This window comes from Dermacentor andersoni, chromosome 10, assembly GCF_023375885.2.
Source record: "Dermacentor andersoni chromosome 10, qqDerAnde1_hic_scaffold, whole genome shotgun sequence".
In the NCBI taxonomy this organism is placed as follows: domain Eukaryota; kingdom Metazoa; phylum Arthropoda; class Arachnida; order Ixodida; family Ixodidae; genus Dermacentor; species Dermacentor andersoni.
In genome coordinates, this window is record NC_092823.1 from 120,453,870 (window position 1) to 120,477,737 (window position 23,868).

At 47.1% G+C, this 23,868-nt stretch overlaps 1 protein-coding gene across 1 annotated transcript in view; it reads left to right on the forward strand.

Moving 5' to 3' along the window:
• The window catches only part of LOC126546178 (sperm-specific sodium:proton exchanger-like), a 37,450-nt gene that overhangs the window by 330 nt on the left and 13,252 nt on the right, over positions 1-23,868 (forward strand). The window contains exons 2-13 of the mRNA XM_050194319.2: positions 195-449; positions 7,509-7,703; positions 8,907-9,017; positions 11,883-12,144; positions 13,170-13,313; positions 14,476-14,641; positions 16,683-16,764; positions 18,051-18,340; positions 20,418-20,512; positions 21,423-21,483; positions 22,321-22,452; positions 22,766-22,930. Of these exons, the coding sequence (XP_050050276.2) occupies positions 195-449; positions 7,509-7,703; positions 8,907-9,017; positions 11,883-12,144; positions 13,170-13,313; positions 14,476-14,641; positions 16,683-16,764; positions 18,051-18,340; positions 20,418-20,512; positions 21,423-21,483; positions 22,321-22,452; positions 22,766-22,930 (1,958 nt within the window). The remainder of the gene's footprint in view (positions 1-194; positions 450-7,508; positions 7,704-8,906; positions 9,018-11,882; positions 12,145-13,169; positions 13,314-14,475; positions 14,642-16,682; positions 16,765-18,050; positions 18,341-20,417; positions 20,513-21,422; positions 21,484-22,320; positions 22,453-22,765; positions 22,931-23,868) is intronic.

Below are 23,868 nucleotides of genomic sequence, written 5' to 3' on the forward strand. Positions count from 1 at the left end.
ATCACTTGGCGCTCATTGGCGCTAAGAGCGGAGCTATGTTGAGAAGGGAGGCGGGAGCACAAATTTGGCAAAGTTCGCCCCCCCCCCCCTCTACCATGCCCCATTTAAAGCCGTCCCTGCTTTTGCTAAAGTAGGTTGATGGTAAGAGATTCTCGCAGGCAAGCGCTGGTTCACCGGCCATCCCTTTCGTGCAGCCGTGCTGCGCATGGTCAAGCGTGTGATCAACATCCCAGTGGTGGCCGTCACGGTGCTGTGGGGTTTCCTCGCCGGCTGGCTGGTGAGCCAGTACGGCGACAAGGAGACCTTCCTGCCCGTCACCGACGCCCACGTGGGTGAGCTGCTGCACCTCTACATGCCCGTGCTGGTGTTCACGGTGGCGCTCAACGTGAGGTACCACATCTTCTGGCGCTGCTTCTGGCAGTGCGTGCTCCTGGGCGCCGTGGGGCTCGGTACGTCCCGACTCCCTTTCAATCACTCTCACGTGACACATATTTACCGAAGCATACGGTCCCATGATTAGGCTGTCAGGTTGTCGGGAATAGCGCGCGAAGTGGCTCAAGATCCGCAGCTCGCACCTCCTGACTAAAACACTTAATTGAGATCAAAACGATGAAAAGGCAAAAACTGGAGCCAACGTTTCGACAAGTGGACTTGTACTTTCCGGGCGAAATATGCTTGAATGTTCTCTCTGTAAGAAACAGTATATCGATGAAATGGGGCAACAAATGAACGTCAGGTTAAGCCGACATCACGCGAACACAACTAAAGAGCTGCCCAAGGCCATCGCGGAGCATTTCCACCAACCAGGTCGTAACTTTGATAAGGCTCGAATTCTACATCCTGCAGTCGAATTTCCGTTCTGCGCAAGGCACGAAATATGGAGAATCATTCCTCATCCATAATTTCAAGACGGCACATTGCAACCAATACGCATAAACGTTTCAAAGGGAGCTTCAGAATCTATTCGCTATGCTGAATTTCAAGCTATAGGCAACAGCAGTCATTTTTCATCATCATCATCATTGTCATGCCGTGCATCAGCGCCATTTTTGCTCGAGAAACGTCTACGGAGTGGCGAGGAGCGCACGTTGGCGCCGTTGCGCTCGAGCAGTGTAGGCGGCGCCACGTTCGAGGAGGGAGCGTGAAAGAGAGGAGAAACGAGGAGGAGTGAAGGCGGAGGAAAAGAGTGTCGCTACCTTACAAAGCATAAGGGGTTATACATCCATCAGGGGGCCAAATGGAAAAGAGTAAATTCAAACATTATGCTTGGTCCTTGGTCCGTCCTTCAGAGGCATCGGTAAAACACGAAAATGAAACGTGTCTTCACAAAAGCTGTTACATGTTTGCTTCGCGAACACTCGGTCCACTGCAGCGAAAGGCACAGTGATTTGCGGGTCGGAAGTGGTGTTGCAGGTTTGCTTGGCGCGCGGCGTCTTGTTGGCGAGCGGCGTCCAGCCGCCGAGTCGCTACGGCGACGGTACGAGCATTTCGGTCCGACTCCTGTCTCGGGAAGCCAGTTGAGCTCCGACACCCTCAGCTTCAGGAATGTGACTGGCACAGTTCGCAGCGTACGCCGCGAACGCGCCAAGGCGTTCTGCTTCCCACTGCATGGCGTGTCTCTCGCCGGACCAAAGCGAGATTCGTCCGTCGACGCCATTGCCTTTCTGCACCACTTAGCGCAGCAGTTTTCTTAGTTGGTTCCATCGCAAGCGAAGCAGTAGGGGCGTGGAAGCACTGCGGATTCATGTTGAAGCTGCACTCCGCAGGCGACGAAGCGCCACAGGCTAAACTGAGGCGAAAGCCGAACCATTTGTGCAAAGTGCCGACGCCAGGCTATATGGTGTTGGAGCCTCCGCTGCACAGTGACTACCAAAGCGTTAATCCCCTGTCGGCGTTCGTTAGTGTCACGATGCAGTACTTCGCTTCACCGCTCTCCGTCTCACAAGCTGTTTGCAGCATTCCAAAGGTACGAGTCGCACACAGGTAATATCCTTGCTCAGCGGTATATAGTTCCCGGCGTAACTGACTGATTATTGGGTATACGCTAGAGTTTTAGTTTTGATCGTTACATGATACGGTACAGCGATACGTATACAGGAAGAAGATTGACTCGCAGTGGAGGAAAAAAACTAGGAAGCTTACCAGCAACTATTCGACCTGTATGGTGAGCAAATGGCAACAAAGAACGCCGTCAAGCGGAAAGTTGGAAAGGCTGAGATAATCTCATAGGTGGCGGCAAAGCAAAAAAAAAAAAAAAAAAAAAACCTGCCACGAGTAACCACTTAAATGGAAAAAGCGAAATCAAGAAACATTCAAATTATGATAATTCAAAGGGAAGTTTATGACTTTTCGAAGCGAGATTGCGATGCCTTAAACACGCACTTATAGGGCGGGATATAAAAAAGGAGAAGCAGCATGTGCTTGCTGCGGTAAGGCTTGGGAAATGACGGAGCATGTTTTATCAGAACTTGAAGATATCTGACCAGGGATCGATTTAAGCACCTCTGGCCTCCTTGATGCCCTTGGGTTCAGCGAGAGCAGGGGGAAAGTAAACATGTCCACAATAAAGATTAGTAAGAGGCGATTGGAAGTTTGGTGGAAGAAAAGTAGGGAAACGAGAAAAAAACGGAGACATACAAAAATAAAGTTTACAATAGGGGTTCAGAATGTTTGGTCATAAGAATTCATCATGGGTTTTTCTTTTTTCTTCTTTAACATAGGTAAGACATTGGGCAATATAATAACAAGAGTTGGGTGGCGCGATCAACCGCCCCGCTCTAAAGGGGACGCTCATAACATAATAGGGTGTCCCACGTTATTTGAGCCGAAGATTAAAAATATGCAAATGCCACGTAGCTGGACAGAACCAAGGTAATGTTTGCCGTTGCTTCGAAATACTAAGATTATTTGTTTTTTCATTGCGCCTTCATTGAGAAAATTGCACAGCGTCACGCAAAGCTCCCGATACAGCTTTCTGTTGTTCGATATGTGCTACACAAAAGTGTTTTTTTTTCTGAGCGTGAAGGAAGCCCGCCAAAACACGCAAGGTCCTCGAGCCGCCATTCGAACGTCAATTATTCGTCTACTTGCGGGTTTCTTTTACTCTCGGAAAAACACCTTCGTGTAGCAGTATTGAGCACAAGAAAGCTGTATCGGGAGTTTCTCATCTTGCTCTGCAATTTTTTTCATGACACATTTAACGTGACTATAATATTTGACAACTTGCTCAATTAATTAGGCCTAGTTATTTAATTAGGCGGAATGAAAAAACAAATAACAATCTGAGTATCTCCAAGCGACGGCAAACATTACCTTGGTTCCGTGCAACTATTTAAAGGCTATAAATATTGAACGTCTCACACGGTTGCACGTGTTGAAACAGGTGGCGCGAAACCACCCTCTCCCTATCCAGCAAAACCAAATACACACAATGCACACCTGCGCGCACACAAAAAGGCAAAAAACAATGAAAGGAAGACTGCCCAATTACTATTTCAAGGTCAAAGAGAGTAAGTCAAGAACAGAAGCAAGGTGAAAGCATGCACGAAAAACATGTTTTCGTCGCCGCCACGGAGCCCTGAAAAAACACGTCCGTCCGCCCCAAACATCACCGCCGCACTCAAACGTGCTGTTACTTCAAGAGCACCACGAACGGCAGACGTCAAAGCACTGGCATGTGAAGCAGAAGACGGGACGAAAGCGTTCACGGTGCTGCCAGTGATTTCGCACTGCAGGATTTAAGGCATGACGTACCGGAAAACGCCTTCTCGTGCGTCTGCTTTTGAGAAAAGATGCCACTTGTACGAGGCAGGCCACAAATTCACGGCACCTGGTAATATATAAAGTAGAAAATCAGTCCAAATTTCGATGCGAATGCGCCCCACCAACAGAGCTCACTACGGTAAGCTATGACGTGGACCTCCACCATTTACATTCCAGATGTTATTTTGCCGTGTACGTTAACATTAATAGTACTTCATTTTGGGTCGCTGCAAGTATCACAACCTCACACCTTGACGGTTACGCTCAGGTGATGCGATATTTCTTGATGTTGTAGGTATTTAACACGACAGAGTTAACGGCCCCGTCTGGCAGAAAATCCGGCGTCGTCCGACGTCGCATAGGCAAAATGAACATCGAACGAAATTTCGAACCACGCATACCCAACCACTCTTCCACTACCAAAGTTGCTCATACCTTGTCTTTCATTCTTTACAAAGTTATTCCTCGGAATTTTGAGAACGGCACCTCACAAACAAATGCATTAGAAAAATCAAACACCGACTGCGCATATATTTTATGTTATCTCTTCTCAAGACTGAAATATTAAAAGTACGAAATAATGACAGCAGATCGACCCACGCAAGGGGCCGCGTTTCTACCAGAAAGCTTGCCTTCGTGCATAGCGTTCGCCGCCAGCGTTTCCCAGTAAACGTTACGGTTACGTAAGCTGCAGCTGCCGGGAAGCATGAAAGGCAGTCGGGAGGAATGCTGTCGCGTTCCCCTCTTAAAGGTGAAGCTTAAGCGTCCTCCAGTTGTTTTTTTTTTTCGGCTCTCAAGAAGCACGTCCTTGCCAAATGTGACCTCCAACATCGCGTTTGTGCTCTTTCAGGGCTCTGCATGGAGATACTGCGCTAAGAGTCTTTCGATGCTACCGAGGTTGTGCACGAAGAATGTTTTGATATCCTCGTGAATTATACCATGATTAAATCTTTGTCAGGAGACTACGAATATTGCCCGAGTGAGTGTAGTGGTTGTGAACGATAACACCTACGGTGGTGCGTTCATTATTTGGCTCCAATGACGGTGTAACCACTGTGCCATGTTGCTAATGGGCGGTGCATTCTTCACCCCGATACCACAAAATCATGCAGCGCGATGTTTGAGCCGTACACATGCTTCTCTCATGCCGACGCCAACTAATCCGAGCGCCGCTTTGTGGTACGGCATGGTCTATTCCTGTGTGAACAGGTACACTGCGCGACCTTTACAATGAAGTGACCTGTATTACCCTTTGATACGAGTGGCACGAATACATCGCGTTCCACACAGCACGAGTTAGAACATTTGTGTGCGCTCTAGCTTCCATTTGGAAACTAGAATTAATTGAATTACCCGCCATGGTTGTTCAGTGGCTATGGTGTTGGGCTGCTGAGCACGAGGTCGCGGGATCGAATCCCGGTCACGGCGGCCGCATTTCTATGGGGGCGAAATGCGAAAACACCCGCGCACTTAGATTTAGGTGCACGGTAAAGAACCCCAGGTGGTCCAAATTTCCGGAGTCCTCCACTACGGCGTGTCTCATAATCAGGAAGTGGTTTTGGCACGTAAAACCTCATAATTTAATTAACTGAATTAATGTTTTGCCTCACGGGGGCGCGTCAGCTTGTCCTGTTCTCATCTCGTGGCAGCTAACGCGTTGGGACACTGTCAAACTGCCCCCCGCCATCGGGGTCAGCTCTCATTCCCCGGTCCTTTCTTTGTAGCTGAATGCTAGAAAAATGCTACGAGACATAGTACCGCCTTTACGTTTGTCCCAGGTCGTATCGTTTCTTTCCGGAGTAGAAAATTCGCCGACGATTACGAGACTCCCCAATGCGAAACGTGTACGCGTTTTGATTCCACGATATATTGGCTGGCGCGGATAATGTCTCGTGCGGCCCATTGCAAACGGAGCAAAGTGTGGCGCGACTGCGTCGTTGATCGAGGGATCGCTAGAGACAGCGCGTGCGTGAAGCGTGGCCGTGATTCACAGCAGCCGCTGTAAACAGACCCCCGCTCATGCAGCGCTTTGTTTCCATATACGGTAACGCTCGACGTGCGGTACGCATGCCATCGGTGCACAGACGGCGACGCACTAGTCTGGCGGCATGCCGTAGCGGTCGCTGCCGCAGAGCCCGCGGCCGCCTTGTACGAAACTACGCTTTTCTTCGCACGCTTTCCCCGTACCCTCCTCCTCCGCTTTCCTCCTCGCGCTCTCTTTGACATCGCCGTCTTTCATGCTCCGCGTTGCTTCGCTTTCGCTCTTCCATCCATTGCGGACAGTCAACGCAGGAATGGAAGAGCTGTGCTATAAAATTATGGACAAAGAAAAGGAGGCGTATGTCCGACTGTGTTTTTTGAGCTCCTTCGCCGATCGCACATGTGTAGGTAAGTTCTTGTTCTCTGTCCGTTGCAATTATTTTTATCTTTCTAATGCTTCGCCATTCTTGATGTCTTAAAAGCTAGCCCAATCTTCAGTCATGGTCCAATTCAGACAGTTTGGCGCGATGAAAGTCGCCAGTGGCTGCGAATGTGAAGACGTCGTTGCGTTTTTGTTCGCCATCGATGCACAGCAAACAGTCATGTACAGGACGGAACCAGAGTTGGGAAGCGCGGGGAAGGGAAACATACCCTAGAAGGAAGACTGATGCACGCATACGACGGTAAAATGGCGGCTGGATATCTGGTTGTTCGCCTTCATAGCCGAAGCTCCGGAGCAGTTACAGCTGCGGACGCGAAGACAGGCAATTACCATGGGACGCGAAGCTTTTTCGCATGAAAGGCTCCTTGATTAATGCTAGAACTACTAGACCATGGCAAATCAGCGTTAGAAATGTAGACTGCTCAACGATTGAAACGAAACATTCGAATCGTGCGGCTGCCACCGTCTTTATCTTTTTTTTCTGCGCCACAGATGAGCTCTAGGTGATCGCCGTGGGACCAAATGCAGTCAGAATGCGCCACAAAGGTTCTCGCTCTCACTGTGCTACGATGCATGAGCTCGGTGCCTCCAGCACATACAGTTGATGCAAAAAGCGCCAGTGCCCATGTGCTCCGGGTATAGTACTCAACTGCTGAGCACTGTGCGTACTGTTGCCTACAGACCGCGCATATCCACTTTTTCCGCCGTTCCATCTGGTAACGTGGCACACACTGTATACTGTGCCGAAAAGGTAAGTACACTTGTGTAAACATTGGCTCCCGCTTTTACTTTGTTCTAGTTGCGCTCATCGTCTTGAATTTCCATCTCTCGCCTTCCCCGTGTCTCTCTTGATTGAGTTCAGTGGCATAGCCAGGAAAATATTTTTTTTTTTCGAACGGAGGGGGGGGGGGGGGGGGGGGTGAGGCGGTGCGAGTCCGCACTTAATCGAGGACGGACGGAGGGGTGTCGATAGGAAGGCTGTGCCGGCGGCTGCCTGGTACACAATTTCGGGGAGAGGGTGTAGTGGTAGTGCCTGCCAGCTGTGACCCCTCCCTCCCTAGTGATGCCCCAGCGTGAAGTTCGGAGTGTTGGCTCGAAAGACCGGACGAGGCACAACCACACAAGCACGATATACATGCCCTACAGTTCTGTACTTGTTGAACCTAAATTAGCATGACCGAAGTTGCTTGCAAGGTCGACAGAATGACGCAGCGACACTCCCTCGCCAGAGAAGTGGTTGGCCACCCTGGTGCAATTATTTCGTACTATCTCGCACACCTTCAGACATTACTGAACAACGGAATCTTCCCGCTGCGTTTCTCAGTGCTCTGCTGCTGCATGTTCGTGCTGTACATGACGTTCATGGTGCCCTCAAGCAAGGAAAGCGTCAGTGGACACGACACCATGGGCCCGGGTCGGGACGGCCTAGGGGACAACTCTGCCACATCAGCTCTCATGGGCTTCCTGGTCTGCTGCCCGGAACCCATGTTCTACACCGAGATTGCATTTCTAACCACAGGCAAGCAATGAGCCCCCAATATTTCCTGTGGCCGCGCCGCGCTAAAGCCAAATGTAAAGTCAAGTTAAAGCTCGTCAAGGTTAGTCCTTTTGTCCTTGGACAATCTGTAGTAAGCTGTTTTACCCGCCGCCGTTCTTTTGTAACTGGGACTTTATACTACTATGCACAACGTCCCTACTACAATTCCAGGCTACGGTAACAGCCGCAGTCCTGTTTGGGCGAGATGCAAGAACTTTCGCTTACAGTGCTTTGGAAGAAAACGAAAGAACCCAACATAGTAAACATTAAAAAGGAACCTTCCACTGCGGCATTTCCAATAAACCCTCTGGGACATGTAACAGCATCAGTTTGCAAGTCCAGCAATTACTTGCTGATAATTCACGGGTACTGTGTTCACGGCGGGCAGCTTCAGAATGCGAACATTTTCAAGCAACGAAATAATGTACAGAGAAATTTCAGGACCGCCAATTCCTCAACCACCTGCCGATGGTCTAGTCACCAGACCTGTTTATCTTGCAACTTCAGTGGTGCTCTACACACAAATGCACAAATGACGCCTGAACCAAACAATTTAATGATGATGCTTCTAAATAACCAAGATGTCTTCATAAACTGTTACGGCAACTTGACCAACGGCAATGGCGCCATATTAGGAGCATGGTCAGCCAATCAGGTTGCCGCAGGCATGTAAGATTCGCGATGCAGTATTACGTTGCGAGACTGTGTTCTCCTTATTCAAGTCATAAGCTACACGGCAAAGAAACGTCCGCGAAAAACACTTATGACCCTTATATTTTTTTGTCGAAATGTCTTTATTTGTTTCTTTGTCTTAGGATAGTCAAATTTTACCATCAGACTGTTGATTTATTACGAGAATGAATAATTAAAATTGTGGTCTAAATATAAAGAATAGTCTACCGGTCTTAGCGGAGGTACGACATCAAGTATAACGGCACACAAATAACAGCAAGAATTTTAAGGTTATAATATTGTAGTGCAATTAAGAAAGACAACCATAGTGCTCGAGTTGCTATCCGGAATGACGACTGATTCTCCATCCGGTTCCGCATGGTTATTTCGTTTCAAGTTACGTATTCTTGATGCAGTAAACAGTCTTGTAATAACATCTGATTTTACTACATTAAGAACTTTCCGTAGCCACGGCGCCTGTGTCAAATGCTTCACATTAATTTTTTCATGCAGCCAAGTCTCACATTCTCGAGACTCTGGTCATGGGTGAAGCACTGGTGGGCTTGTCATTCTTCTGGTTCGTCTACAACAGCGTCGCAGTTGTCAAGGAGTTCACCTTCTCCAGTAAGCAGCGCACAGCGCATGACATATTCACAAAAAGAAAGGTCTTACGGCAGAACTCCTTGTAAGAACAGACATAAGCCAATCGCAGTGTTGGATTTGTTATCGAAGAACAACGTTGCAAAACCCTCTCACAAGGTACGTTCGACAGCAGGCAGAGATGTACTCCACTGGAAATCCAAAAAGAACACGTACAGCATGTCTAAAAAAAATATTGCGTGAAGTACGTTTCCTTCGTTTACTCAAAATGTGGCACGCGGCGAGTAAGACGAATACCGCACGTGTCCTTATTCCGTCACAACTCCTTACTTCCCCACATCCAAGCAACGCACACGTTCATCATACATGCAACTATGCAGGCGCTACACGTCATCCTAGAGTGGCTGCCGGACACCAGGTGATGCAGAGAGAATTCGCTCACTTCATCGCTCGTGAGAGACAAACGCAGAGCTCCTGAACTCTGTGGCCCGGTGTATGCCCCAAGCACTCAGTACCCATCATCATCATCATGTTTTATGTCCACTGCAGGACGAAGGCTCTCCCTGCGATCTCCAATTACCCCTTTCCTGCGCCAACCGATTCCAACTATAGCAGGCGCAAATTTCCTAATTTCGTCGCACCATCTAGTCTTCTGCCGTCCTCTACTGCACTTCCCTTCTCTTGGTACCTCTTGGTACCCATTCTGTCACCCTAATGGTCCAACAGTTATTTAATCTGCTCATTACATGACCTGCCCAGCACCAATTCTTTCTCTTAATGTCAATTAGAATATTGTAGATTGCCGCCAAGGTTATATGTCCGGTCAGGCCTGCGGCGATATGCCCTTATGGCCTTTTCACCAACTGTAAATGTCCTCACGCTAAATATCCTTTCTATTTCCTCCATCATTTTCCTCTGCCCCTATCACTTCTCCGCTCATGGGCGAGCTGGCCCGCTCCACTAGAGGCGGTATTCTCGAGCGATCGCTTTCGGGGTTACTATCACATTTACGAGATTCCGCGTGACACGGCACCGGATGCTCCGATAGCATTCCTGGCACTATGCCACTGTGCTATTGGGGGAGAGGACTTGCGGAGTCACCATCTGTCGGAAGCGCCTCTCTTGCGTACTACGAGGGATAACGCGGCACGCTCCTCATAGGTTTGGCTTACGGCACTCAATAAAAACACCACGCAGTGGCCCTCCTGAAAATTTCTGCAAGAACTCTCAAAACGAGCGAAGTTTATATTATCAAAATAACAATCTTGGGCAAACTGAAAGCACAGAATAGTTTACAGACGCTATGTCGCTTTACCGAATATCTACAGTGAGCGCCACTGCGCGCGGTCGCCGCTATGGTGTCTCCCGAACCGGCTTCTTGGGTGAAAGGTAGGAAAACGCTGAGAGCAAAATATGTGAAATATGTTCTTATAGTGGACTGTCTGTATAGCCCAATAGAACATAACAGAATGAAGCCTCAATGCAGCAATCGCACGGGCTCGCAGCGACCGACTGCGTGCCTGCATGCATGTCCGCGCACAATGTTTTGCTTTCGCTGCGAGCGCGTTTTCGCACTGTGACATGAGTTTTAGGCCGCATAATATAAGCGTTTGACAGTACACCAGCAACCATTCTTGCGTGGACGCTATCAGAGCTGTTCAAAAATAATTTCGTGCCATCGTGACGATTCAATCTTTTTTTTTTCTAAATTCTTAAATGTTTTCAATATCACTATTTCTCCTGTTGCGCCGCACTGTATCTTTATCCGTTTTCTCAGCGTGCGATTTCCTGCTGCTTCTTTTTCGTAATCCAGAAATTCACAACACAAACACGACCATGTGCCATGCCTTTCTTTAACGTGCATCCTACCGCTCCCTTTCCATTCCAGTGAACTTGCCAGTGTCTAGCATCAACAAGTTCATAGACCGAATAACGCGTCATGACACTAGCCGGGTAGCCGTGCTCGGGCGAGTGCCTCAGTGCGCGTTTTCTGCTACTCACCGAACATCGCAGTCCCGACGCCGTAGCAGAAATATTCCTCGCCTCTGTTCTTCCTGCTTACCCGAGTTGTAGCCGATGGCTGATTGCCGGTTCTAAGTTTCGTGAGCCAAGCTTCAAGCAGCTTCTTGTCTTGCGGCTACGTGTGAATAAGGCTGACACCAGGCTCCGTCACCCACGTCCGGCACTGTGGCACCGAGCAGTAGCCTGCTATGCAGCACGCCTCCAAAAGCAGCCACTACTTATTATAGTGCTTTCAAATGCTGTCAAGCAGTTATCCAAGGCGGGAAAACCTCGCCACTTAATCAGAACTGCAGCGCAGGTGGGACTTTCGTTTTCAGTTCGCTTCGGTGCTTCGGAAGCAGCCAACGCGGCCACTTTGTCCACGTGATCCCTCATGCCACGTCACGCCGATGATGGCGCCAGCTTTTCCAGTAGTGGAGCTCGCCCCCAGTACTTTCGCACCGTGTGAGCAACGCTGCGGAGCGAATACTTCGTCATGTCCGGTGCCAAGTCACGTGAAATTTCGCAAAGGTGATCGTATTCCTGATAGTGATCGCTCCACAATATCGCCTCACAACCCCCTCTCCACATGCGCCGCCGAATCCTCGTGCAGTAGATCAAGCACATTCAGGTGAAATTCCCAGCCTAAAAGCAATAACTGATGCCCTACCGGCGACATCGGCTCGGGTAAACAGCCGTCTTTACAATAAAGCCCGTTTCTCTCTCCTACACCAGCCCTCGTCACAGCAGCATGATCGAAACCAGCCATCATTAAAGTTCTGTGTCGGTTTCGAAGTAAACGTTTATAGCCTATTCCATTCCGAGTCGCTCCGAAAGGTTCAACTGGAAACCGCGTGCTTAAACGCTCGGACTTCCTTTCGCTCACAGACTTTGGCCTGTCCGTGCTGACCACGCTGGTGCTGGGCCCGGTGTTCGGAAAGCTGGTGGGCCACCTGCTGGCCTACCTGCTCATCGCGCTGTCGCAGGACGTGTCCATCACTTACCTGGTCTCGCTGTGCGCCGTCTACTTGACCTTCCTGCTGAGCGAGCACGCGTTCCTGGGCAGCGGCGTCACGTCAATCATCGCGCTCGCACTCACCGCGAGCGCGCATAGTGCCTCGACCATCATGGACCCGATAGTGCTGCGGAAGTAAGGCTCGATTCCGATGCTGCGCGCGTCGTTACACTGACGCAAGCAAGGATTCCGTTCTTGAGTGACGTATAAGCATGAAGCCTAATGCTGGCGATTGTAGAGATGATAAAAACTGCAGAAGACGGCCACAGCCGCCACTGAAGGAAATGTGTGATGCGTTTCGGATTGCATTTACATTTGCGCGTGTGCGCACGGAGATTGCGATCGCATTTCACTTCGTTACTCGGCTGGTGGGTGTGTGTCTACTTCTTCTCATCCTGTCTACTTCGTGCTGTACCCACGATGTTTCTATGATACACAGCGCCAGCCTGCGCATTGTGAATGTCACTTGCGCGTGTGTGTAGCGCACGGATGCAAAGTGTTCAGATCCTTGTTTCGCTCGTACAGCTCGTGCTGTTTCCATGCTGTCCTTTGTCTGCATGCATAGTCGGGGACGAAAGTTCGCGAACCGCGCGCACAGTGAAAACGCTGAGGTTAGCCGAATTCGGCCTGTACAACCGTGACTGAGGGACGCAGTAGCATCCTCGAGCGAGGAAACATGCTTGATCCTTCTCTGTTAGGATTTTCATGCGCGCTTCATGGCGCGATGCAGCGTACTCGCCGTGAGCGCTGCGTGCAAACGTTTGGCTCTGACTGCACGTTCGTCGGTTTTGCGGTTCTGCAGAGCTGTGAGCTTTCTCTCTTTGAATGCGTTCAGCTTGTGAAATGCGCCCCTTCCTGGTTATTGAGAAATGATGGCGCCTTCCCTTCGGGCCTCCACCAGCCGTTGAGGAACGCCAAATGATGGGAAGCGCACGCAGCATGGTTTTGGGGGAGGACCTCGCCCTTCGCTCGTATCTTTCGGCTCAGTTTTTCTGATCTTAATGAAACAAAAATGGCACACCTTTCGGAGAAGAACTGCGGAATAAATAAAAGGCTAATTGGGATACCTCACGAGAACGAGAAGTTGTTCGTATAATCAAGAATTTCGCAAAATCCGGTTTCGACTTTGTGCTCTCTCTCTTTTTGTCTCCCTGGGGCAGGTTCTGGATGCTGTTTCGATACACGTACAATACGGTTATCGTGTTCTTGGCCGCCTTCAAAGTAGGCCGCGACGCGGTCGAATATCTGGACGTGGACGACATCATCCTGCTGGGTCACACGTACGCCGCCAAGATAATTGTCAGGTGAGTCGATATAGGGCTTAGTAGATGTTCGTATCTGCGAGCACCTAGTGCAATTACTTGCGGTGCTGGCCTATTCATTCTGCTTCAGCGAAAACAAAGTTAAACAATATAGCAACTGCTGTTCGTTAAACCTTTAGACGTTCGAACGCCATTACAATAAACAGGGTGTCCCAGCTAACTTTCCACAAGCCGCTCAACGAAAAAAAAGAAAAACGTGGTGCATGATACAATTACAAGACCTACCGTGTTCGGACGTCAAATCTTCGAAAACCGAAGACCATAGGTTTTAAAACTGTGTCTGGCGTCGTGTTCTATCACATTTTTTTCGTTCACCAGCTTGAATAAAGTTAGCTGGGGCACCCTATACATGAATTGAATATATCGACGTAACGTGCTCTTCGGAGCCTAAGTGGAGCAAACCTTTAGTAATGCTTTTACTTAAATGTTATACAACTAACGACCCCGCGTATATCATTGTTTACTTCAATCCTATATGCAACGAGTAATTTCATGCAGTATGTTTATGTTTGTCCACGATGAATGTTCCAACTTTAATCTCATGCAAATTATATGTTTATGCACTCGACCACTCACATGTTATCCCCTAATACGAAAAACAAATTAGTCGCACATAAAGCGCCAGACGCGTCTGTACGCACCGATGTAACCAGAACGAATGCAGTGCATAATGCTTGTAGAGGGAAGAATGGCGGTGACAGATGCATGTATAGCAAAGTACCACGCATAACTTGCTACATTTAGGGATTTTGCACCTTTTGTGTTACAGCGGCAAGTATATCGCATTGCTACACACATCCCAAAGAAGCGGGTTCTCTAAGTTTATGCCTAAATGAGAAGTTTCTCTTCTACGCCAGTTCACACACACAAAAAAACACACAAACAACGTGATCGGCCGCGTTTGTAGCGCAATATGGGGATGCTGAGTTCAACCAGAGCGCAACGAGAACATAAGGAACGCCCGCAAACATGGCGTTAAGCTTAACTGACGGCAAAATGCTACTTTGCATCTGTGGAAGGTTCGAGTGCGGCCAAGCGAGCGATTTCGCGTGAAGAGGCATGTAATATCTGGCGCTCCTACTCTTCGCTACACTCACTACAAGCAGGATACTGTTCAATCCTCCACAACGCGTGGCACTTTCAGGGGTCTGATGGTGCTCGTCTTGTACCCGGTCCTCTGCTCGACGGGCTACGACCTCAATTGGCGCCAGTGCGTGGCTCTGGTCTGGATCAACTTCAAGAGCGCCGTCATCATGGGCTTCTCGCTCTCGTCGTGGATCTCGAACATCAACGTCAGCGTGGCCCTCAGGGTACACCGTTCGACGAAGCCATTCCGCCGCATTCAATAGCGCTGCTTCGCGCGGGGTCCCAGCAATAACGGCACCACTGGCTAGATACGCGAATGATGTTGCCTGTCTAGTCGATTTAAGTCTATTTCTCTCGGTACACTTCTGAAGCTGGAGCCAAATTCGGACTTTTAGTGTCGTTGAAAGGTCAACTGCGACCGAATATCTGGACCACGTAAAAGGCCCAGTTCTAGATAGAACGAGAAGAATTTTGCAATTTTGTAATTTTGTTTTCCGAGTGATGGGGCCAATAAAGCTGTGAAATGCAGCTTTTTTTACCCATCACACCTAATTATGTCTATGTCTACTGTTATGTACCTGCCATGTGGCTGAATAAACTCAAACACAAACTCAAGAAAGGGAACCAAGGAGCTCGATTGTTGTTAGTCACCACCGTGTGAAGTTAACAGAGAGTGTATCCATTTACATCAACCGCCGTGCAAGATATTACTTTTGCATGTGAGTGGATGCGCGACAAGAACGTGGCAAACAATAAACGCTGTTGATATTACCATTGAAAAACAAAGAACAAAAATGCGGCAGTTACCGCTCTCTGGAAGTGACGCAAGACCCACAACGCTGAAAACCAGCTTGGATCCTCAGCGTAAACGTGCAAATTATGCTGCGCCGCGGCATGCCTGCGACGCGGTGAAGAACTCCGTGGGTGACGTGGTGGTATTTATGCCATATTCGCTAACTACTATAGCTACACGCATCGTCTACTTGCATCGTCTGCTTGGTTGAAATAAGAAACAAGAAACAAGAAACATAATTAGTACCAGGCCTGCAGCTTTGCCAGGATTGATTCAATAGTATATACTACTCATTTATAACCCGTTTAGACAGTCAAATTTAGTTGTAGTGGGGCGTCGTAACTGAAGATTGGCAGGCGCAATTTCTGAGTGTCTGTCACGGATCAAGCGGCTGTCAACTTCGCCCTGCGTCATGGGTGGTACTATGATGAAACGGAAAATGCCTGTTTAAGAAATAAATTAATTTGTTAGGTAAATGAATGGAAACCTAGGTGCCTTTTACTTTAACATCTAATAGCCCCAATGATCACGTAGAATTGCCTAACAGGTTTTGTGGGAGACACCATAAGTAAGTATAGCGCCGCAGACATGGATACAATTTTTACGGCAACACAGCATTCGTGGAAGCGCTTTTAAGTGACAATTATTAATGGTCAGAATGACCACTATTCGATAATCACCCTCTTAATCAACTGCATTAGAGATTATGCCATAAGTGCAGAATGGAAGCAAGGAAGTACGCAAATCAAGCCCATTTGCAAGCATCCTAGCTCCTTTAACCGATTTTGAGAAATGCGCACTCAAAATATATGCCGAAGTACATTTATCTTGCAGCTGGAGTTTGAAAGGCTCTCTGCGTATAATATCATTAGAAAGGATGCTAACTATAATAACACATCATTTCGCCGCATATCTTGAGGAGATAGTTTTCTGCCTTGGCGTTGCGCTTGGGATTACCAGCGGGCAAAAATTTCCTACCCGGCAACGCACACCATAAGCCAGTCAGTCAAACTCAGTTAATTATTCCGTCCATTACCTATAATCAAACATAAGCTGATGTGCGTGCCGTGCCAAATGATGTATTGCCGAAACAATCGGCTTCTTATAATGGTCGCTGCACTCTATTTGCTAATAACACAAATTCTTAATTGAAACACACCACATAAAGTTAGACCTGCATAATCATAAGGTGCTAGTAAGTACAAGAGTTTTGCTGCACATCGGTTTTTTCTAAAACTGTGAAATGGCTCGCGAAATACTAATTCAAGGTCGCGTACTTGTTTTTGTAGCTGTGTAGGGAGCTCAACCAAAACTTTTGCCAAAGCTTTTTACCCTAGCACCGGGTCATGCAGAGGACGTCGTAATTACGTGAGTTAAGAGGAAATAATCAACTCAAATTGTGCGCGTTATTGGAAAGATCATGTCAAGAGTGAGAGCCTCTAGGAAAAAAAGATTTTTTTTCTCGCTTGCAGGAGGACGCAATACGACTCGGCCTGGTATTTTTGGTACAAGCCATAAACACCCTCACTCTGCCCCAGCTGATGTGGACATTAGGTGAGCGCGCAATCTTTCTGAGACTTCTCCTCCGAGTAAGCTAGTCTCCCTGAGGCGAGCTCGACCTTTTTTTCATTCTCTTCTTTTCCTCGGGAGAATGTCTTCGCTTTCTCTTCAGTTTATTGGCGCTGATGAAGGATGACAGCTTGAATGTGTCAGTACAGTGCTGTTCACAAAAGAAAAATGTCCCGAGTTCTGTGCCTGGCTACAGAGAATTACTAGCGCATTAGGCGACACAATGGTCGTTGTGGCTAAGTCTCTACGGCGTTTCGCTGCCGAGAAGAAGGCAGGGGGTTCGAATCCCCAGCAGCGGATGCCACACTTCGATTGCGGCGCGATACAATAAGGCGCTCATGTACGCCTAGCTTTCGGTGAGCTTTAAACAAACGCAGGTAGTGAAAACCACCCTGTAACTGATCAGCCACGGCGTCTCTCAGGGTCCCTCTCTCTAACAAACTTGTAAGAAGCCAGGCGTTAACAGCACGACGGAGACTTGAGACGATCAACAGTAATCGAGCAGGAGCGTTTCGAACCTTTATACAAGGGACCCTGATGAAGACTATTCCCCTAGTCGAAACACTGTCTCAAACATTGCATTATTGATCATGAGCTTTGCAGTTTCAGGGCACTAGACTTATGCTTGAGCGATGACATGTCTGCTGGCGATAAGTTGTGAAGCGAAGTAATCTTGAAAACGAAATACAGCACGAAAAAAAGAAGAAAAGGCGATATATAAGATGCAGATGGAGGTACAGGGTATTAGATATATTGTCTTTCTCTCCACCTTGTGTGTCGAGGCTGTCTTTGCCTCTAGCCCACACTTCGCTGGTGTGATCTTACCGAGTAAAAAGAAACAACTTCGGATACTCAGTATGTCCAAATGGCTGTGTGTCCATCCTTAAATAATCCCCCAGTGGCTGCATAAACCCACTGTGATACGAGGAATGTGTGTTTAGATATGTGTCGTACTTATCTGTACATACATCTCCATGGACACACGACCCTCGATAAATAACACACATCGACTTCGGCCTCAGTACCCAAAGATGTAACAGCTAAAGGTGACGAGGTGGTGCTCGTGGCACTGGCTGCATTACTGCTACGTCGCTAACAGAAATAAACTTCTCCTCCTTTTGATTCCAACATTATTACGTTCCATCTCCGATTTTTGTTTCATTATGTAAGCGTATACCGACTCCCCCCCTCCCCCCCATTTTTCTCTATAGTTCCGAGCTAAAAAAGACACTCAAGCTGTGTACCGCACCTCGAGGTTTCGCGCTCTTTAGGCTTAGTGCAGATGTCGGAGGCCGAGAAGGCCAACATGAACGTGGTGGTGACGGCGCTGCGCAACACGGCCAAGCAGTCGACCAACAAGCAGCGCCGCGAGAAGAACTTCAGCGGCGCCGACTGGAAGTGGGTGCAGCTGCACACGTTCATCGAGAACCCGTACGCCGAGGTTGCGGCCGCTGGCTCGGAGCGCAGCGCCCTGGGTCCCCGCATCTCCCTGCAGCGGCGGGAGGACACGCTGGCTGAGGCCAAGCACAGCGCCAACACCAACATACTGCGGCTGCAGAAGGTGCGTGGCCAACTTTTCAACGCCAGAGCATGGAGTCCCTTGATAATTATAGCACTCCGCTAGAATATCTAAGCAAGACCTCAACGTCTTAAAGCATTAATTAATTAATTTATTTATTTATTTATTTATTTATTTATTTATTTATTTATTTATTTACCCGCCGTGGTTGCTCAGTGGCTATGGTGTTAGGCTGCTGAGCACGAGGTCGCGGGATCGAATCCCGGCTACGGCGGCCGCATTTCGATGGGGGCGAAATGCGAAAACACCCGTATACTTAGATTTAGGTGCACGTTAAAGAACCCCAGGTGGTCGAAATTTCCGGAGTCCTCCACTACGGCGTGCCTCATAATCAGAAAGTGGTTTTGGCACGTAAAACCCCATAATTTAATTTAATTTTTATTTATTTATTTATTTATTTATTCATTCCAAATACCCTCTAACGTAGATGCATTGTAGAGGGGAGTGGTTACAAAGAAACGGTAAGGTATACAAAGTTATACAATAGAAACGGTAATACAAAAGCTATTAAGGCAGAACACAAGGAAATAATCAACAAAACGAAAAACGAACGGCGTGATGCAAACAAAATGACTCGCTATATGACACGGTTAGTTGGAATGAAAAAATGCAAATAAGGATTGTCTGAACAAAGCATGATCCGTGATGGAAACAAGATTGGCAGGAGGGTGGTTCCAGTCACGTGAGGTGACTGGAAACTTTAGCTTTCTTTGGGAACTAACCGGTGATTTCTCGGGAGTACCTAACTGTTTTTCTTTTTTTGTGGGCTAATGCCGAAGATAACGCAGTCTTACGCATCTGTAAAAATATCACAGATGTAGCGAGGTTATACTGTTCTTACGGTGCGATACCACACGGTGGCACGGAGCTAAGGGGACTGTTCTCGCATTGGTTCCTTGAGACGCTGTCGTTGAGGCGCTACGTATATATGGCCATAAGATAGGGTGCCTCGATGCTTTAGCCCTTGCCCGCGTGGTGGCGGCCTTGGTCAAGGACGCATGCGCTACTGACCAAATGTGGTCGCAGACCACAACCATCTTGACATCTGGAGTTGCCTTTGGTGTTTTCTTGTAGCAAACTCGTTGGCCAGCATGTAAATTATTGCCGATACATTTATTGCTGCAGGCCAAAAGTGTTGGCGTGCAGCATTTCGAAATAAATCAATAAATACAGAAAATAAGAAATAAAAATAGTTATCTTTAAAACTGTCATTGTTGTTCAGGACGTCAGATCGATAACCTTAGAATGAGTGTCAATGCAATAATTTTCCTCACTGTGATCGTCTTGGTTTTCCATCTGCTATGTCTAGCAGCAATATTACTGCCAACTACACCGATTTCCCTAAAAATTGTACCCCTGACGTGAAAGAATTTTGTCGGTTCGGATATTAACAACCTTGAAGTTCATTTCTCCCGCTAATTCGTTGTAAACAACTAGCCTCAATTAGATTTTGATTTCTACCATTCGGTTGTTTTCTGAGTATGGCGAACAAAAATACTTTTCATATTATTAAAGAATGAATTACGTATTATTGGTGTTTTTAAACAAGCACATCTACATTTGATCACACGCAAAAATGTGTCCTCGGCTGATGAGTAGTTATGCTAGAAGTTAAGCAACAATAACAAATAATAATAAGTGTAAAGCCCTCTTTCTAAATAAATTTTAGAAGACTAGCACGCAGCAGAAGTAAAAAAAAGAACACTAAAGAACAGCTCAATGTAAACAGTAATCAAAGTTAAATGCTACTTTTATTTAAATGTATTTTTTTTATTCGCGAGTAAAGCGCGTTGTGGAAACAGGAAATCTGTGGCACAGCTATTCAGTTAAACAATAATAACGACTAATTCCTGAACCGATACTACACATATTTTTGTCTTCGTCGACGCTCTGCATGCGTTGATAAATCAATAGAATCAAATTAACCTCTGACATTTTTTGTGTGTGTATGTGGAAATGGTAACAATGAAGGCCCGACTCAGACGGCGGTGAACTCGTTTAAAAGTTTTTCGAAGTTGCACAACGTAGTCGAAACAACAATTGTCTTTTTTTTTCACAGGTGTGCTACAACAAGCAGTACGAAGACGGTATGATTCACAAGCGCACAAAAACTACCATTCTAGCCGCCCTGCAGTACCCGCTGGAAAGGGAATTGTGAGTCGAAAACTTAGAGAAGTGGTGCATGCCGTTGTGATCTGGGACCACAAAAACCGCAATACCTTGAGATCAGGTTGTCAGCCTTTTTCAAGCGTTGATTTATAATGTGATCGCACTTGAAGTTGCTCCGGCTATATGCGGAGGAGGTCAGGTGGGGTGCCAATGTGCAGTGGCTGTATGCATTTGGATCACGCGTGGTGGTACGCAACCTTGATAAAGGTTACAAGAGGAATGGCTTGGCCTAGTTGGCTACAATTCACGATCAATGAGGGCTAGGGGACGTCCCCCAGTCCTCGTTTCAAGTGCCGCGCAAATACTTCGTTGGTTGAATTGAAAAAGGTGTGTGATTATCATAGCGAAGTAATTCTAACAATTTCGCATTCGATTGTTGTGATTACGAAAGTCCCGAAAAGCTTTTTATGACTGCTGCTTGCTTAGCTTTGCGTGATGTCGGCATAGTAAAACACACACACACACACACACACACACACACACACACACACACACACACACACACACACACACACACACACACACACACACACACACACACACACACACACACACACACACACACACACACACACACACATATATATATATATATATATATATATATATATATATATATACACAACATTATTCCTCATAATGACCGTCAACGTGCCCTCAACAATGAGTAATTCTGCTCGTTCCTAAAATACCCTCTGCGCAAGAGCCGTTATTTCAGAATGCCGTGTTGAATAAACGTGTGAGCGCAGTAACTCACTAACCTGTTAGCAGAATACGGAATGGCAGGTCATACAGTTTTCTATAGTATCGCATCGAATGCCCACGTTATATATGGAGCGTATGCATTTTTTTTTTCAGTAAAGACGTATTTGCGTAACGAGCGTACATTTTGCAGGTACCTGAACATCGACATGATGACACAGTACATAACGGTGCCAGCTTGGATTTATTCGCTGGTGAGTCGGGCGACGCCCTAAATCCTTTGCAAGTTATCTTGCCAAGTGACTCATTTTTATATCTAATCGAAATGGTTTCGAAGCTGTTTCTCGTGGGTATCGTTACTCCACAATTATTTCGAAGAGCCTTACACTTATTTAAACTCATTCAGTTGTGCGCAGGCTACACCTGCCGTAAACTATAATTGCAGGCATGTGGTTTACCGACTCTATCACGAGACAGTTTGTTGCAGCAATGCCGACAAATGAAACAACGCGGGTAAATGAAGATGATGAAGCAGTGCTTGGTGCAGAGCGGGGCTTCATTGCGTTGTGCGTTGTGACATACCCGTATATAGACAATGTTGGCTGGGTGGCCACAGTATGCAACTTCTGAACACCAGGTCGCGTGTTCGACTCAAAGCCACGACGATCGTATTCCTATGGAGGCAGAACACAGCAACGCTAGTGTTGCGTAAACCTGAACACCAGGTGGACAAAATTAGACCGGAGCGCCCGACTACGGCGTCCTTCATAACCCACTGATCAACTTAGGGATGTAAACCCTAAAATAATAAACATCGCATTTTTTTCTAATTCCTTGTTACAAATATAGTGCAGGTGGAGGTAAAATAGATATTCTCAACATTCAAAATATATACCATTATAGTAAACGAAGAAACTTAATATTAGTGCGGGAACTATTTAACTTGGCAGTAGCTGGATGGAAAGCCGCGACAATATTATGTGTAATAAACAATGAATCTACGAATCATTCAATATAGCAGAGCACTGCCAAAAGTTCGGTTTCGTGCTCCTCTTGAGTGATGTATGTCTCGGCTCTTCTCCGTTCTGCAGAAGAACGTCCTGCAGCGATTTGCGGGCACCGAGGTCATCGAGCGTCGAAGTTCGGGTCGCGTCAGCGCCCGCACTGAGGAGACCGAGACCAGCGTGGTCGAGATGGACCTGCTCTCCAACTCCATAACGCAGGTGTGGAAAGAGTGAGGCATTGATTTACCGAGTTGAACCAGAGTTGATGGCAGCTTCAACCGCGCATTCAATAGTCTTAAACTACGCATTCTAACCCTGTATTGGAAGATGGGTTTCCTGGCCTCACATGGAATTTTTCTACCGACTGACCATATAATGCTACGCATCTAAGGGCGGGCCTTTCTGTATCCATTCCTCGAGTGAATGTTCCGTGACGCAGGTCGAGGAAGGTTGACATGTAGTTTTTATTTCAACTGCCATGCTTCGGGCATCGGTTAGAATTCTTGTCTGGCTTCACGTTCATTTCACTCAGGGCTGGTACCACGTGCTTGTGGGTCTCGTGGCCGTGGGCTTCGTGCTCCTGCTCGGAGGGCTGGCGTTCTTAACCCAGTACAAGATGAATGACGTCATCATGTCCGTCGTGGTCAGCGTCCAGGGCTTGTACGTCCTGCTGTACGCTCTCGAGATACTCCTCGTGGTGAGTACATCTGGCATTTGCCTCTCCTTTAGTTAACCAAGTCGTTGTCCAGGCTCGTGTACGGAGGTCGGCAAAACCCACTATGGTAGCAGTGTCTCATGCTCCTGGATTTCCACAGAGGGCCATATACGAAAAGCATGGCAGGAGCGTTTATAATAAAAAGCATTTGTCTTGGCTAATAAGTTGGTAGCTGATTATCTAAAAACTTGCCAATTACTTATTAACTGCAGCTATACTAACGGTAACATTAGAAAACAGTTACTAACTATAGTGCACAGCGTGCTACAGAAAGGACAGTCACCTATAACTGGGAACTGTCTGTCAAGAAAACCACCGTTTATTGTACTGTGGCTCTTTGGGCTTGTTGGTACAACATATAATGAATCAACTGTAGCGCAGATATGCACAGACGTGTTATCGTGGCTGGGACGAGGTTGTGGCTGCCATTGACATCAGCACCGTGCACAGATGATCCTCGGATTTGATTTATGTAAATATCTTGTGTTCATAAATAGGTAGCAGGAAGCTGGGCCCGCAATGTGCAGTGGTTCATTTCGTTCTTGCTTTATTTTACGCTTCGTCACTCAGTCGGGCACCGCCGCGCTATACTTTTATCGAATAGTTGATGCACTCGACGCGAGAGATGAATAAAGAATTTTATGATGTGAGAGTGATCAAGAAAAGAAAGTCCCTGGTAACCGCTGTTTATGTGTGTGTTTTCTTTATCGACCTCATGCCATGTTTATACACTGCCTTTGATTTATGGTGCACTGTATTTGTATTAAAAGTAATATTTTTCACGGTAATACTGTCGTTTCATGAAATGTAGTTTGTTCACTATCATACTATGATGCAATGTATTTGATACAATGTTGTTTTGATTCAATGTATTTTTCACTATCATACTATGCTAATATTTATTTCTGTGTTGCTCACTG